The sequence below is a fragment of the Narcine bancroftii genome, chromosome 4, assembly GCF_036971445.1.
Source record: "Narcine bancroftii isolate sNarBan1 chromosome 4, sNarBan1.hap1, whole genome shotgun sequence".
Lineage (NCBI taxonomy): Eukaryota > Metazoa > Chordata > Chondrichthyes > Torpediniformes > Narcinidae > Narcine > Narcine bancroftii.
The window spans coordinates 72,302,174-72,320,288 of NC_091472.1; the positions used below are offsets into that span (position 1 = coordinate 72,302,174).

At 35.1% G+C, this 18,115-nt stretch overlaps 1 protein-coding gene across 2 annotated transcripts in view; it reads left to right on the plus strand.

Annotated features, from left to right (window-relative positions):
- Positions 1-17,874, plus strand: part of cnksr3 (cnksr family member 3) — a 94,652-nt gene extending 76,778 nt beyond the window's left edge. For both annotated transcript variants that reach the window (XM_069931600.1, XM_069931601.1), the window contains 5 exons: positions 2,168-2,314; positions 6,802-6,926; positions 11,532-11,737; positions 13,891-13,980; positions 14,563-17,874. In XM_069931600.1, coding sequence (XP_069787701.1) covers positions 2,168-2,314; positions 6,802-6,926; positions 11,532-11,737; positions 13,891-13,980; positions 14,563-14,807 — 813 coding nt within the window. In that variant the 3' untranslated portion in view covers positions 14,808-17,874. The remainder of the gene's footprint in view (positions 1-2,167; positions 2,315-6,801; positions 6,927-11,531; positions 11,738-13,890; positions 13,981-14,562) is intronic.
- Positions 17,875-18,115: the final 241 nt, after the last annotated feature.

Here is an 18,115-nt window from a genome sequence, read left to right on the forward strand (position 1 = left end):
CCCCACCAACCCGGAGGCCAAGTCATATTTAAATAAAAAAAGCCTTGATTTCTTCTCACATCATGTAATATGAACATTTCTTTGTGTAGTCAGAAAGATTTATGGTTTGGCAGAACATTGTGGGCCAAAGAACCTGTACTGTGCTCTAATTTTCTATGATAGAATTACATGGAAGGGGACCAATAAACATTGAGCAGAGTTCTCAAAGGGAGGGGGATGGGGCATAATCAAAAAAATGCTTGAGAATAGCTGATTTAGATCATTTGAAGTTGAAAATAACTAAATTGTTTAGCATTTTAATTTTACACCTGCTTTCTTAGTTTATCAACTGATAGAAAAGAAATGAAACTTTGTTGTTTAAATAATTCAGAGATAATAATCTCATCAGGATAACTTGGAAGCACAATAATTTCAAAGCACAAGTCTTCTTTTTGGTTGCATTAAATTTTCATGTGACTAATCTCCAAGTTTTCTGCTTGGCTCAGCAAGTTAAATGTTTTATTTACTTTCTACAGATTCTGTTTCCTACAAAATGATGCAAAGAAATATTACTGATTTTTTTTTACACTGCATGATTTTCTCAATGTTGAAAATTGCTTTTTAGTGAGCTGTGTTGTCTTGCTAGTCCAGGAATATGTTGTTAGAATTCTCAATGTATAGTTACTTCTATTCGTGATGGAAGAGGTTGCTCTTTCCTTTTAAAGCAGCTGATAGGTCTTGTATCATGAGTGGAAAGTTGCATTCTGCTGTTTTTAACCAGATTTTGGCATTTAAATCTTGTTAGTTTGTATCTTACAAAAAAAATCTGATACCATTTTCTGAATTCAACACTATTGTAACAGGCACAGATGATTCTTGATAAGGTTGTGTTTAAATGACCAAGTTTGGTGTCTGTGCTTTTGCCAAGTGCGGAAGGAATGTGAATGAGGAAGAGGAGGGAACATAGATTCTCTTCATGATTTATTTATCAATGATGTATTCACGAGTGAAGTTGTTTAGAGTTGTTACGGACATCAAATACTGTACTCTCATTAGCATTCCTTCCATTTCCGATCGCACAGTTGAAAGAAATATACTCCTAAAACTAATTTCACAGCTTTGGCTTGAATGGATATTATTTCTGTATGAAATTAGAAAGCTGTTTTAACTACAAATTGCTAGGAAATTTCCAGTACTGAAATATTAGTTTATTAATAATATAGACACTCTATATGTAAATAATTTTATTTTTTAAATGACATGGAGCTTGCAGCAAGTAAATGGTGAGAATGGATCTGGCAGATGCTTTGGAGATGTAGGCAGATTTTGCTGAGGATGTGAGCAATGATGGATAGGTTTCGTGAACCATTTTGTTTTAATGATTGAAATCCTTGGCACCCTTTACCCATTATAATGCCAAGTCCCTAAATCTCATGCCATTATTTTTATGTATGTGGCAAGCTGTCACTCCACACATAAAGTGGTTCAATTCTCCAAAGAAGTTCTGCTTAAATTCAAATTAGTGTACCTATAATTTTAATATAACAAGAATATTTTTTTTCTATCTCCACCTTGTCAGTGGTAATTCAGCATTGCTTTCATCCATCCTATAGAGCTGTTACCTTTTGACCATAGATCTTCTCTAACTTGCTGTGTGATATGATCTAAATCAAATTGTTTTGGAACCTATGTGGAAACATTTTGTTTCTTGGGAGTACATGACTAACTGAAGTTGAGCTAATTTGGCAGCTAAAAATCATGATTTGCAACTCAATTTAAACAATTTATCATGGAAAAGGCAACATTTCCCATTGTTTGTCACTTTAGTTCCAGAGGAAATGTGGAGAATTGGCACTTTTCTAAGGTTCCAAGTTCAATTTTATTGGTGGAACAAATACCACTGTTGTGCAAGTCTTTAGTGTATCAGGATAAATGCTGTTTTATGCTTTATTGTTACTTGGTACTTGCTTTACTGTTAATGTTTTCTTACAAGTTTAGTTATGGCTTAAACCAGGAGTGGATTGCAAGACTAAAGAGACTAATAAACTACTAATAATTTCAAGCACTCTTAAACTTGATGGCATTGACATTTTCTTATATTAAAAAAACTTATTTTGTTAAACGACTAAAAATTTGTTTTGTGTAGAATTTTCACATTTATAAATGTAATTGTCTATTGTTTAAAAAGGTTGGATGGCAGTTAAAGAATCTTGTTGGAAAACTTCGTGAAGACCCTGCAGGTGTGATACTTTTGTTGAAGAAAAGACCAGCAAATACATGCAACTTCACTCCAGCTCCTCTGAAGAACATGCGCTGGAAACCATCAGCTGTGCAGGTAATAAAAAAAATCCTCCCAAGTATCTACATTTATGGTAATGTTGGCAGGAATTATTCACATTATTGATTTCTATCAGTGTGAGTTTAATGAAGATCCAGTGATTTATTCTATTTCTGTATTTGGGGCCATGATTTGTTTTCTGATGTAGAAGCTGGAACTGTTGAACAGATGTGGTGGAAGTTTAAACGTGTTTCTTAAGCTGATAGTATGAAAAAATAGTTTTATTTGGTATGTTGTATTTCTCTTTCTTCTGTTCAAAAGTCAAGAAAAAAGAACCTAAGAAAAAAATCTTTTATCATTTTTATCCCATTATTGTGCCAGATATCAAAGAAAGGATTATTTAAAGTAAAAGGAATAAGTGAATTCTGCTTTAACGTCATCTTAGCTATTTGGTAGTTCTTAATTTCTGTGTTTATGAATTCCATTCCATATTTTGAATAAATGTTTTAAAATTGGTACTCCTTTCAAAAGTTCCTTGTTCCATTTATGCAAAAAATGTTCTGGATTAATTTCTCTATATTATTCATTTCATTATGTACCCACGCTGTCTTCTCCCCAATTTGATAACAAGAGGATAGAAATCTTAATTGAGCTGCTTTGTAATGATTTTTTTAATTGGGCAACCGTAATCCTCCCTGATCAAATTTCCAGGTTAATTTTTCCAAAGCAATCCTTGGCATTTTATCATGCTAAATAAATTTTCTAACACTTTTATTTAATTCTTGAAAAAACTTTGTTGGTATAGGAATGGATAATGACTGAAATAATTATTGCAACCTCCGAAAAATATTTATCTTTATACAATTTACCCTTCCTATTAAAGTTATTGGTAAATCTTTCCATCTCTTTAAATCTTCATTAATTTTTTTGTAATGATAGATAATTCAGTTAAATAAATTATTTAAATTTCTATCAATATTAATTCCCAAATATTTAATTGTTTCCTTTTGCCACTTCAACTTCATCACCTGCTTACTTAATGTTTAGTCCCATCATTCATAGGCATCACTTCAATCTTTCCTACATCAACTTTATAACCTGATATCAAACCATATTCTGCCAATCGTACATTTATTTTCTTCAATTATATTTCTGGTTCTGTAAGATATAATATATCCTCTGCAAACCAGCTAATTTTATGTTCTCTATCTTCTATCGTAAAATCCTTAATCTCATTATTATCTTATCACCTGCCAATGGTTATCGCCAATACAAATAAAAATAGTGATAATGGGCATCCTTGACTAGATGACCTTTCTAATGGAAAAGGTTTAGTTATGTGCCTATTCGTGACCACCTTAGCTTTTGAATGATTATACAAAGCTCTTATTCAATTTATAAAATCATTTAGAATTCTGAAACTATTTAATAATTTCAGTAAAAGGTCCCATTCTAGTCTATCAAATGCTTTTTCCGCATCTAAAGCCACCACTACTGTTGGTATTTTTTCTTTCTGGGCTACATTTAATCAACATAAATTTAACTATATTGTCCGGAGATCTTTTATGTTTAATAAGCCAGCGTGATCCATATTTATTAATTTGGGTAAATATTTAGTTAATCTGTTGGCTAACAATTTTATAATCTGTATTTAATAATGATATCAGTCTATAAGAGGATAGTAATAAAGGATCTTTCCCTTTTTTTTGGAATAATTGTTATTAATGCTGTTTTAAAAATTTCTGGTAAGTCGTTAGAGTCTCTCATTTGATCCAAAAGTCCCATTAAAAACAGGAATTAACAACTCCTTAAATTCTTTATAAAACTCAGGAGAGAAACCATCCTCTCCCAGAGCCTTATTATTTGGCAAAGACATCAAAATATTATATACTTCAACATCCGTAAAGGAATTGGATAATTTCATTTTTTTTTATCAACATTCAATTCAGGCAATGTAACTTGTGATAGATATTCATTTATTTTTTTCCTCGTCCTTTAAAGATTCGGACTGATATAATTGTTTATAAAAATTCCTAAAATCATTATTAATTTCTTGTGTTTTATATGTAATTTGACCAGTTTCTCTTTTTGTTGATATTATTGTTCTTGATAATTCCACCGCTTTGAGTTGCCATGCTAAAACTTTATGGGTTCTCTCACCTAATTCGTAATATTTATGTCATGTGTGCAATACATCTCTTTCTAATTGTCTTGGGTAAACTTATACCTCTCATTTTGTTCGTTTTAGATTGGTCACAGTGTTTGAGCTACCGAAAGAAAATAGACACACACACCGAGAGCAGTTCAGTTTATACAAATGTTTATTACAAATTCAAAATCTGATTTCAAACTACAATATGCAAGCCCTTCCCAACTATACTTATCAACGCCTGGACTGGTCCCAACTGCCGAAGCGAGGCAACGACTGCACGCTTGTAGTAGGTTGTCAGGGCGCCAGTAGCAGCTTCTCTACCTCCCCCGACCGGGACGTTGGCTGGACTCTAGAAGTTCTTCTTCTTGCTGAGAGATGTTGCCACCTCTCGGAGTCTCAAACTTCAGCAGCGGGACCATGGCTTATATTACCCAAAAACTGCTTACCCAAGCACCTATTCCCAGCACAGCAGGAAAGATAAGCGAGCAAGCTAGCATGCTAGGCTTCTATCGAATAACATAATTTTCAGCTTATCACTTTGAATACAATGGTTTCTTTTGCATCATGGCTAGGCCTCTGACAGTTTGTGACCAAAACAAGCAGGAAGATTAAATGTTCTTGGTACACAGATGTCCTTTTGTTAGATAACTGCATCTCTGGCCCCTCGGTGGAATTTAGCTTATGTCTGCTGATTCTAAAAACAAGCAGGTTCTCAGCCTTGCAGAAGCAAAGGCCGCAAAAGTAAAAAACAACACAGTTAGAATCTTCCATTACACTAATTTATAAGTATTAAGTTTCAATTTTATTGATTGCAATAATCTTTGTTTCTCTTCATTTTTATGAATGTGCAATTCCTTTTCTAAATACAATATATCTTTGTCTAATTCATCATATTTCAAGAAGAAATTAGCTGCAAATTTTAGACTTCTTGAACAGAATCCGTTTGAGTATTTAATGATTCATACATTTATTGAGAAATTTATTACTACAATTTCAAGACACAATGCAGAAAAAGGAACTATTTAAGTCAAAAAAAGGATAGGAAAAAGATTTAAATATACAAATTCATGATGAAGCCTGGTCAAGATTGTGACATGAGAGTGTCGCTAATACAATAAATGTTAGATATCAAATGGTGCAATATAATTTTTTACACCAATGATACTTTTCTTTCTTTGGCTTGGCTTCGCGGACAAAGATTTATGGAGGGATAATGTCCACATCAGCTGCAGGCTCATTTGTGGCTGACAAGTCCGATGCAGGACAGGCAGGCACGGTTGCAGCGGTTGCAAGGGAAAATTGGTTGGTTGGGGTTGGGTGTTGGGTTTTTCCTCCTTTGTCTTTTGTCAGTGAGGTGGGCTCTGCAGTCTTCTTCAAAGGAGATTGCTGCCCGCCGAACTGTGAGGCGCCAAGATACACGGTTTGAGGCGATATCAGCCCACTGGCGGTGGTCAATGTGGCAGGCACCAAGAGATTTCTTTAGGCAGTCCTTGTACCTCTTCTTTGGTGCACCTCTGTCACGGTGGCCAGTGGAGAGCAAGATACTACACTCCGTATAAACTACAGGGACTTAATTCAAATTGTTCTGACAAATGTTTCAGATGTAACAAAGGAACCTTATTGCATGTACTTTGGTCTTGTGAAAAAGTAGGAAATATTTGGGAAGATTTGAATATATTATTGGGACAACTTATGAAGATACGGATACCAAAAGATCCCAGAATATTTTTGCTTGGTGATTTATATGACATTGATACTAAATTGAAGTTAGAGAAATATCAATGAAAATTTTTGAATGTAGCAATAACAGTGGCACAGAAATGTATGGCAGTTCCACGGAAGTCAGATAATTTTATACGGTTGGACAGATGGCATATGGAAATTCAAAATTGTATACCATTGGAAAAGATTACTTATAATTTAAGGAATCAATCTGAGAATTTTTATATGATTTGGAAACCATATATGGATTTCATCAGTAAGAGTCCATCCACATCGTCCATAACACCCACTCCTCCCAATGAATATGTACAGGATAGAATAATATGTTAGGAATATATGAATATATTGAAGGATAAATTGAGATGTTTTCTCTTTTTTCTCTTTTTCTTTTGGGGCGGGATGGGGAATAAAAAGAAAAAAATTATATCATTTTGTATCGTTTTTATTGTACTGTTATATGATAAAGAATTTATATGTACATATTGATGCAAATTAAAATTAAAATTTTCAAGAAAAAACATGTTCTTTTTACTGGCTGTGATCCAATCAGGAACTCACGTGAAGCCCAATAGCATTATAGTATTTGACCATGCCCTTTTATTTTCTCTTCCTACCCATCCTCTCATTAAACATAAAACTAAAAAAAAATTATTATTTTTTTTTTTTGCAGACCAGCCCTTCACAAACTGCAACGCCATCAACAGCCAGTACAATGGAGATTTCTCAAAAGAAAGAAAAGCCTGCTATTAAGGATTTGTACATCCCACCACCACCAGCTGTTCCATATACTCCTCGGTATGAAAACCATTTCAAGAAACAGAACAAAAGCCTTGTGTCATTAAAGCTAGCACTCAGATGTTACACAGAGATAATTAAAATTTAATGTTTGCAGTTATATTACTGATGCATTTGAAATAACTGTTTAAAATATAGTAAATGCATCATCTCAACAATCAAGTGTCACCAGCTACTCAATTAGATTCTCAGCCATTGTTGTTTCTTCACTGCATACTGAAGACTAGATATAAAAATCTGATGTGGATATTAGCTTGATTCTTAACGGAATATTGCAAAGGAAGATAGGTTTGAAAGTGTAATTTTGGTCAGATCAGGTGAAGCATTCTAGTGGTGAATGAGAGCACTCTGCCATGATTTGGAAAGAATTTTATCTTTTCTTAACTGATGTACTAAGTAATGGTAGTTGAAGGCAAAATGAAGTTCTGTTGTATTGACTTGATCTAGCCTTCTTGTTACTTGCCCTTCCTTCAGTGAATCAAAACGCTCCCTCATATATCATCAAATCCACACGGGAGACCACCTTGAGATTTTGGCTTCATTTATGTGATCATGCCCAAAACATGATGTTGATAGAGCTACTTGGCAACAAGTTTTAAGCAAGAGCTAGCAAGATAAATGAAGATGCAGGAAATTAGATCAAATGAAACATAGGGGCTTATGACAAATGTATTTGTCATCATTTGGTAGAAAACCAACTGACTAAAATGCACAGAAGAGATCTGAAGAAGGCAGTGAAAGGTACAAAAGAGGAATGAGAATAGATTTGCAGCCAACAAATCCTTCCAGGCATAAAATAACTTCTTCTATCCTATTGTCTTTTGTCCACTCCTCAAGCATGCCTATGTAAAAAAAAATTGTAAACGTTTTGGAAACATCATTAGTTCTCTTTTCCATTACTGCTTGACCCTCTTGACTTCCTCTAGCAGATTGATTTTTCTCCTGATTCCAGTATTTGAAGTCTTTAGTGGCTGCTTGGAAAGTGTAGACTGGCCACTAATGTCCAGTCCTCAAAAATTGGGTGGTAGCAGAAGATTGGAGAATTTCAAATTGTGCATTCTGTTCATGAAGTAAAAAGATGCATCAGCTAACAGTGAATCTGACATCAGTATTGGGGATCTTTTCTCGGGAACAATATTAATTGATACTTGGGAAACCCGTTAAGAAATTGAGCAGCATGAATTTGCACTTTATCCATTCATGTTTCTCCAACTTAACTGAGTGGCCTGAGATGTAGGAAAGTTGTATGTGGACCGTAACTCCTGCAAATGCCTTTTGAAAGTACCCTATGATAAACTTGGCAAATTTAAATCCCATGGAATCTGCAGGAGAGTACAGAATGGAAACAAAATTACCCAAGCAGAGGAATGCAGGTGAGAAATTTTTTTGCGTGGAAGGAAGTGGTATTTCCAGAGGCCAGGATTGGAGGTTTTGTCCTTTTGTAAAATGTTAACAATATTGAACTTGCAACTGCTGTTAGCAAAAAAAAAAGTAACGGGCTTTATTCAAAGCACATGGACTCATGAAAATAAAAATAACAAAGCCTGAAATACAGGTCAGACAGCATCTGAGGAAAGCAAAGCAGTTTCAAATTGAAGACCCTTTGTTAGAATCATGAAAGAGTGAAATAAATTCTGCTGCTGCTTGTCTTCTCTTACCCAGTTCTGAAGAATAAACCCCATTTCTCTTTACCCTCAGCTGTCCGATGTTTTTTTTCTGCTTTTATTTATGTTTCAGGTTTCCTGTGACATGCCTGATACAGTGAGAAGGGTTTGTTTTTCGAGTAGTTCAGCAAGTCAACTCTGACATGCATACTGGTAAAAGAGCAAATCTGTGGCAGGTGAAATTTAACTTGTCAAAGTATAAAACTATTTATTTTGACAAGAATGGTGAGATAGTGTAGACTAAATGGTAAAATCTTGTAGGGTTGGGAAGGCATTTCATTCACCAAGGCATGTCATGACTGGAGCATTCTGTTCTGGGTATCACTCTTGAAAAGATGTAGAAGAGTTTAACTGGATCATTACACTGAGTGAGGGACATCAGTCATGCAAAGGAGCTGTCTATTTTCTTCCATGCAGTAAAGGAGGATATAGATTTGAGAAGTATTGAAAATTGAATGATTTATTATAAATAAGAATCTGTTTCCAGTGGCGGAGGTAACTAACTCAGATGCTAATGTAAGATGATTGACATAGAACCAGAAGCAGTAGTAATGGAATATCATAACTGCACAGTGTGTTGCAACTTGGAATGCAATCCCCAATGGATTTGAAGGTGAATTGCATGAGTGCCTTATAGGGAGGGGTGGGTGAGGGAATGTGGAGTGTTGGGCGGCACGGTTAGTGTAGTGGTTAGCACAATGCTATTACAGCACCAGCGACCCAGGTTCAAATCTGGAGCTGTCTAAGGAGTGTCTGCATGGGTTTTCTGCAGGTGCACAGGTTTCCTCCTGCCTTCTAAACATAAGGGGTTGTAGGTGCATTGTATGTCTAAATTTTTTTAAATTAAAAATTAAAAGAACTGTGCAACTCCTTGAAGGAAAAGAACAGAATCTAGTGTATATTGTATTTCAGTCTATATATGCTGATGGGGACTCAAATGTGACCAGTTTCTCTTTACCCCATACATCATTGTTTCATATGCACTTGTGAAAAACTACTGGGAACAAAGAGTTATCATAGTTCAATGGATCTACAAGGTACAATTTGTATCTGCAAGTCAGAGAATACATTGTTTTCAGGATTTAATTAATCTACTACCAAAAAGAAGGCAATGTGGTAGATATGCTTTAGGTGGACATTAGTAAGGCTTTTGACAAAGTCCCACATGGTAGGTTGGTCTCCAAGATTAGGGCACATGGAATCCAAGAAATGTTGACAAACTGGATTCAAAATAGTAATGGATTCAAGATACTAGTACTAGTATTTTTCTGATTGGGAGTCTGTAACCAGTGATGTACCACAGGAATCCATGCTGGGCCCATTCTTGTTCATCATGTTTGGAAATGGCTTTCAGTACATTTGCTAATGACTCTAGAATTTATGGAATATATGGTGAAGAAGCCTGTGAAAGGATAGGGGTTTATAATGAGTTGGAAAGTTGGTTAAAGTGGTGGCAGATGGAATTTAATCTAAAAGTAATGCATTTTGGGACATCAAATACAAATGAACCTTTTCAATAAGTAGTAGGGACCTCAGGAATGTTGAAGTGCAGAGGAACTTTACAGTACTCCTTTAAAATGGCAATATAGGCACATAGAGAGTAATGATAAAAGCATTCAGCATGTGTTCCTTCGTGGGCTGAAGAATAGAGGATGAGTTGGAATGTTGTAGCTGAGCAAAAACATCAAATAGATTGCATTTGATTGATAGTGCAAGTTCTGGTTGCCACACTAGAGGAAGGGTGTGGTTACAAGAGGTTCATCTGGATGTTGCCTGGAATGGAGGGCTGTAGTTATGGAGAAATTGAATAGGCTGGGTTTATTCTCACTATTAAGGCTGAGTGGTGACCTTGTAGAGGTTCTTAAAGTTGATTGGACTAGATAGGGAAGGTATATGATTTTATTTCCTGGGATGGGGGAAGTCTAAAACTAAAGGACATTTGTTTAAGGTGAGGAGAGAAATTTAAAGGAGATTTAAGGGTTATATTTTTCCACACAGGTTCTGGGTATATGGAATGAAGTACCAGAGGAAATGATAGTGGCAGGTACAATTATAAAGGTTTTTCTTTAAAAGCATTCATGGATAGGAAAGGTTCAGACTTTTATGCAGAAGGTGACTATTGTATGGACCAAGCTACCAGAGTGCAAGTACAACATTTAAAAGGCATTTAGGCAGTTACATGAATAATGATATGAGCTCTATGCAGGAAAATGGGAACAGTGTGGAATCATCTTTGTTGGGATGGACTAGTTGGGCCAAAGTGCCCATTTCTGCACTGTAAAACTATGCCTCCAAGATGATCATTACTAATCTTGTGATGATTCTGATAATTGAATTATTTGTTCAAAACTACTTATCTTTGGGCAACTTCTGTCTCCAGTAGAAACTCCAGTCTACCAGCCATTTTGCTGTATGGTCATTCGTATCTGGAAAATGTTTCTGAGTTCCTGGATGGATATTTTAAAAATAAGTACATAAACTATGAGATGTGGAGAGGAAGTACCAACTCAGATAATTCATAAGAATGAACAAATATTGCAAATGATAAATCAGCACCTGTACTGATAGAAGCCTGGTGGTACTATGCATTTTTGAAAGAAATAGCTTTTTTCAAAGATGTAATCCTAAAAAAAAAGTGGTGTTTATTACAGCATTGTTATGTGTTTGATTCCAGTCAGTTATTTCTGCTTGGGTTCATGAATTATGGCTTCAAACAGTAGCACCCAATTTATCCCAACATGGTATTTGCAACTTGTTCTTTATTTGCCATATCTTTTCTGGATGAAATTGTGTGGCACAATTATAAATACATTCCCCCTCCCTTCTCTCACCTGACGATAACTTTCATTAGATAAATGGTGTTTCAATAATTGTAATCATTTTGCTTTGAGATGAGTGGATTGTGCATCCAAACTATGATTGTTAATGCTTTAATACACAGGAATGATCAAGGGGACCTTGATTATGAAGAGGTCAGTAAGCATGGGCCCATCAGGCCAGTTCCCAAGGGTTCAGAGTCACCCAACTCTTTCCTTGATCAAGAATACCAGAGACGACGATTTACCATAGCGGATTATGATCAGTTGCCTCCATATGCCTTTGAAGTGCCAAAGCCCACCAGAATGCGGGACAAAACACAGTTATATGGTTTGTTGCTTCTTTTTATTCTGAATTATAAAAGTTCATATTTTCCTCATTGCTTCACTAGTTTCCATCACACAAAAAGTAGATACAGTTGAATGCATTCATCATTTTAACCAAGGTTATGATCATCTGTGTAGAATATCCGAATCCCACACTGTGGATTCTGTGGGAGGCAATATCTCAATCAGCAGCCCCAAATTTAAGAGGATTTATTCAAGGATGTGACCAAAGAGCTTGATGGGGATGTAGAAGTAGATGTGGTTTACTTGAATTTCAAAAAGGCTAGTAATTTTCTCTGGTGGGAGACTGGCATGAAATGTGTAAAGCAATCAATAATGAACCAAATAGATGCCAATTTATAAAAGAATTGTTGACTTGCACATAAAGGATGTGCTGGACTGACTCTTGCATTGAAGACCTGTGTAATCTGCTGAACTGCAGTACAAAAGTAAAAATGAAAAACTGCTGCTGTTCATCTGGAATGGGAATGTCATTTTACATGGGAAGAAATTGGAATCAATCAATATTTTTGAATTTCTCAAAATGGCACACTCCAGTTTTCAGTGGGAATATTTATTTGTTCATGTGCTCCTGATTTTGTTGAATTTTTAGAAAACTTGATGTTGCGTGAAATGTTTGTATTTGCATGTATGTTAAAAATTTTTATCAGAGGATGACATTGTAATAGGTTAGTTTTTGAGGGAATAATGATGTTGCTCAAATGTTTACAAAGATCAAACGATCACTTAGAATGTGTTGTTAGCTTCTTATTTCATTTACCAGAAATAGATTTATCCCAGGTAAAATTAATTGTTATCGATATCCAGGTCTTAACAAACTAATATAGCTGACAAGATTTTGAATTAGCTACTGCTGAGATTTGAGAATATGTAAGGGAATGTGATTCTAATTTCTTTTAACTAAAACTGGGAATGAAAATCTCATAGTTCTATCTCATACAAATCAGACTCCAGATGATAAATGAGCTTAAATTTATCGTTCTTTAGCAATTATTCTGCCATCTTGTTCTGGGAAATTATTTTAGAATTACAATTGTACACTTGCATATCAACACGTTACATATCATCCTCTACATCTAGTCAATTATTTGTCTTTTGGCACTGTAAGTAATACCAGAGGAAGAGCTGAATTTTTCTGGTGCTCTCCGCAACATCATTCAAACTGATTTTCCTATTGATCAAAACAACAGCGGATAGTAGAAATCTGAAAAGCAAGAAGTGGTGGAATAGCTGAGCAGGTTGGGGTAATGTTGACAGAACAAGGAAGAGTGGGAATTTTATATTGAAGACTCTTCATCTATTTTTCTTTATAGCATTTTTTATTTTTATCCTATCAGTTACTTTGGATTTTGCCACAGGAAAATCAATTGATACATTGCATCAGTTTCTCTCTATATTCTGTAGCTTCTAATGGGTGCTGAAGTTGTGAAAATACTGTGCACATGAAAATTTCCAGAAGCCATTGTGTGTGATGTTTCACCAATAGACCCCTTGCCATAATGGTCTGTAAAATCCTTGAAGCAGTATGTTCATGGGATTGAGTGAAACACGAAAGTCTGCAGACGCTGTGATTTTAGTAAAAACACTCCAAAATGCTGGAGGGCTCAGCCGGTCTTTTCAGCATCTATAGGAGACAAAGATATATTGCCGACTTTTCAGGCCTAAACCCTTCTTCAAGGAATAAGCCAAAAGCAGGAAATCTCAGAAAGTCTCAGAATTCAAACAATGGGGGAGAAATCTGATGTTTCCGGTTTCTGGTTTATTCTGCTTATTCCTTGAAGAAGGGCTCAGGCCTGAAACGTCAGAAATAGATCTCCAATACATGATGAAAAGACTGGCTGAGTTCGAGCATTTTGGTGTGTTTTTAGTACATGGGAATGTTCCAATTTTGCAATTTTACCCAGCTTGGTTGAACTTTGGTCTTATACTTGGGGTCTTTAGCTGAAATAGAGACCACTACAGTAACATTTTGAACTCCAGATTTATGTCATTCCATGGTTGATTTCACACTATTTTCATGGTTTTTTTTCCCCCTAAAGTTGTTAATTTCACTGATAATTTTTAAAGTGGATTTGCGGAGATTGGTCATATCAGAAAGTGGCATTCTCAAGTTTTAAAATGTTTTTCTATTAATAGGAAGACCTCGACCTCTTTCAATGCCTATCGGTAAGAGCTGGATGGGTGGAGTGGAAATTTGTCCAAGAACCCGAGTGGAAGGAAGGAAAGGTTTGTCAACATCTCTGGTGATTTTTGATCCATTCACTTGTTTACAGCTTTTAGAGTATTCAAATTCGCTTGCATTTTAGCTCACAAAAAGTTTTGTGTAATTTATTTTTTTAGTGTAATTTATGTAGAATGACTTTCTCTTTGTATTGTATCAAGCCAAAAAACAAAGTAAGAAATCATTTTTACTGGGCAAAGGCAAAGCAACATTCCTTGCAGTGTTCACATGGGATTTCTGTGAATCTCATTAGGCAACAATTCATAATTCATAACTGGATAAATCATCCATAAATTTACATCTATCAACCTTTGTTAATAGGTGAGAAATTTGATTTGCTTGGCAGAGTTTGCTAAGAAACAAAATGAACAAGAAGAATCAAATTTTGTATTTGCATGTTGTCTTAAACAATTCAAATTTGCCTTTTGGTTTTTGTCACCTTCAAATAGACATCCTTAAATTCACTTCCTCTATGTCGGAAGAGGTTGCATCCTCACTGCACAATTGCTGATTTCAAAAGAAAGCTTTGCCAAGGCTTATAATTTTACTTGATTTTCTGCATCTAAAGAAAAAATGATTTATTTCAGGTAAGGACTATCTCTGCAGGCGCTTCAGCAATGAGAGAATACAACCAATTAATGAAGATTATGTTGCAGCTCCTATTTCTGGACCAATGTCGAGCAATGACTGTGGAAGAGCTGTGAGTGGAAGAGATTCTGTTGGCCCTGAACACCTCAGCAGTATGACAAACTTCAATTCACCAAGAAAAACCTCACCAGAGCATTCGTCACCGGTCAGTTGGATTACAAAATTTAAATTATTAACTCAATGAACATTTTCCCAATACAATGATTTCAACATGCCTGTGGCAGTATGCTAAGCTATACATTTCATGTAAAAAAAACAAAGCTATAGAAATACTTTGTATTTTTGTATAAAATCTAAAGACTCATTTCAATGGTGCCTTATACAGTTACAAATGCAGTATAGTTTTTGCCATTTATTCCATGTTTAAATAACCTAGTGATTTAGTTAAGATTGTACAAATGCTTTTTGTTCAACTGGAGACCTGAATCAAGGTTTTAAGTTCATTCAAGCATAGAATAGATTCATTGATCTATGCAATTGTAGGAAAAGGTTTTGCATCAACTCTCCTGAACTTGGTTTAAGACAAAGAATTCTGATAACTACACATTCATTCTTTAACAGTGAGTTCAATTGAAGGTGAGTTTATGTGGTGCACATAACTACCCAAAGTGGTGCCCAAGAGTGTCATGTGCAATTTTGGGAACCCGTTTGATTAATTGATTAGCCAAGCAGCCGCATTGTTGCATGCATGGGATCTAACCCCATTTAACTGCCTTTCTGAGACTTGCTTTATGCATGGAAAGTCACTGCCCAGCCTTGTACACAAACCAGAGATAGCCAGTGGCCTTGATGATGAGGCAGAGACCAAACATATTCGCTACTGTTCTCAAAAGCAAATAATGAAGCCAAATTTCCTTTACCCATAACCTATCGAGTCATAAGTATTCAATGAAACTGCAATCAAAAATTGATTGCTATAAAGTCTTGTCCATATTTTCATGACTTAACATTGGTTTACTTCATTACAAATAATGCCAAGTAACCAGCAAAATCTGACATAACTATACCGTCTATCTTTTGAACAAGCAAAACAGTGGGTCCAGCATCTGAGCTTGGTGTTATTCCATGAATTCAATCCCCACTGTGTAAATTGAGTATTAATCTGTATATTTGGAGATGTTCAACTAGAGCTATGTCTATCAGAACATTGTCTGTACAATGCATAATGTCCACATTTGCCTTTTCATCTCTTAACAAGCCTTCAGAATTTGAATGGTAGTCTCCCTTGGGTATTTCTTGCCAAAACTGTTGCATGAATCTTTTCTTTTTCATCCTGTGGCCAATCTGGTCATGAGCTCACTGGTTGGCTGAAGAAATTACACAATGAAAATAACCATGATCCAACTACTGTTGTCTGGTGGGACCAAAGAAGAGGTATATCTCACAGAGAACTTGCAAAGCAGATATAGCGACAAATGACCAGATAACATGAGACCCTACCCAAAGACTGAGATGCTCAACATGCTTGAGAGTCATGCTTGTTAATGTTACTTGTGTTTTTGATGAATTTTATGATAATTGAAGGAGTAAGTTTGAATGATTTTGCCTAGTGATCTGCCTAGTGATTGGCAGATTAGAATTTTTTACAGTAGCTAACTCCAAACCTGAAATATTTGTGATTTTTTTTTTGAAAGCTCACCCTCATCATTTAGAATACATCCTCAAAAGTGCAGACAAATAGCTGACAATTACAAATTGGAGTTTGAGATTACTTCATTCATCACATGCTTTCATCTAGCTGGCAGTTGTTTAAATAGAGCACGAGAGAAGCTGGTGAAGAGCCATTTCCACGTTATGACTGCATTTTGCAGTACCTTGTAATTTATTTTATTCCTTTTTCTCCCTCCTTTTTGTCACCTGTTCCAGTGATTTACGGTATACGGATATTTTTTAATATAGTTGCAGTTAGATAAAACTGCTTTGATTTTTATTAATGTTTTCACATGCTTGTTAAAACTACTCCATGGGTTTGTACAAATCATAATTTTTAAATTACTTTTAGATTCAATTTTATTTCCTTTTTTTGGGGTTATTCATATTTAAGCAATTGCTGGGCTGTTTTTATCTGCCTCTTCACATCACCCTGTCTTTGTAGAAGACTAATGCCTTGATATATGGTTCAAGGGCATTGATGGACTATATTTTTCATTTTCTTTGACTAAAGGTACCTGAGAACTTTGATTATGGAAATTCCATATCCAAATTTCAGTTCTTTAGCAGGACATTGATTGTTTTAATTTGTGATTTACGTCTGCTTGTTCCCAGCTCTTAATGACAACAATCAAAAAATACTGCTCTGAAAAGAGTACATTTAATGATACCTGGTTATTTAAGACATTTTTAATTTAAAATCATTATAGCGTTTCTCTCTATTTGGCAAAAAATGTAATAAACATTTATCACACAAAATTTGTAGCCACTTCATCAATTAAGTAGTTGAATTATATAAACATTAAAAAGAATTAAAGCCATTTGTCACAACCAAAGTTTGGGGGATAATTTACTGAATGTATGGAACTTTTTACCTAAGCCAAGGGGTTTGGAAGTACCAGCTTAGCAGCTGTCAGCTGACAACCCAGTCGTGTGTTTATGCTGAAAAGAACCACCTGTATCAATTTGGATTGTTGAAAGGGTAACATCTGTAATGTTACAATAAAGATTACAAGCTTGAAGAACAAAGTCTGAAAATGCATTTCCAAATGGAACATAAACCTTCAGGGGCAGGTTTTTTTTTTGCCAAAGTGACAGTCATGTACCTGGAGTACTGGATTCTGTGGATTTGCAGCAATTCAAACATTAATAGAGTATTTAATTATATGCAATGTGTTTTAAGGATCTGGGTTGTCGCTTGAATTAATGTACAATATTCAAAAGTTCTAACTTGACTATCATTGTGTAAACTATTCTCTAAAACATTATTGATTGAAACACTGAGTCAGTAATATCCCCATTTGTTTAAATTGGCAGAATTTGCACAGGAAGGACATACCAGTATTTTTATACAGGTTTTTCTGGTTGTCTGTTTTTAAATAAACCTCAACAGTTTATAGACAGGAGATGTTTATTGTTGCTATCTCGGGGAGCTGATGTCTATGTACATATTTAGAAAAAAAGTTTACTGAGTTTAGTATTTGAAATGTTGAAAGAATAACAAATTTAATTGTAAATAAATATTGTGACTACCTTTTGTTTAAAATGTGGTGTTGAAACTTAAAGGATTATTAATTAAAGGCGCAGCATTTTTCACAGAATTGTTGTGTACTATTACTTCAAAGATGCTAAGGTATTTCAAAGGGATTCTGAAATTCACTGTTTAGATTTTTATACTCAATGAATCTCATTGCAGATTTGGGTGTTTTACATGGCTACAATGTAGGCTGGTAAAAATTAGTGATTTGTTCCATTTCCTTGAGTTGGGAATGGGAACAGAAGTGGACCCAAGGTACTTTGTAGGGTAGCAAACTGCTCGCTGTGACTGGTGATTCAAAATAA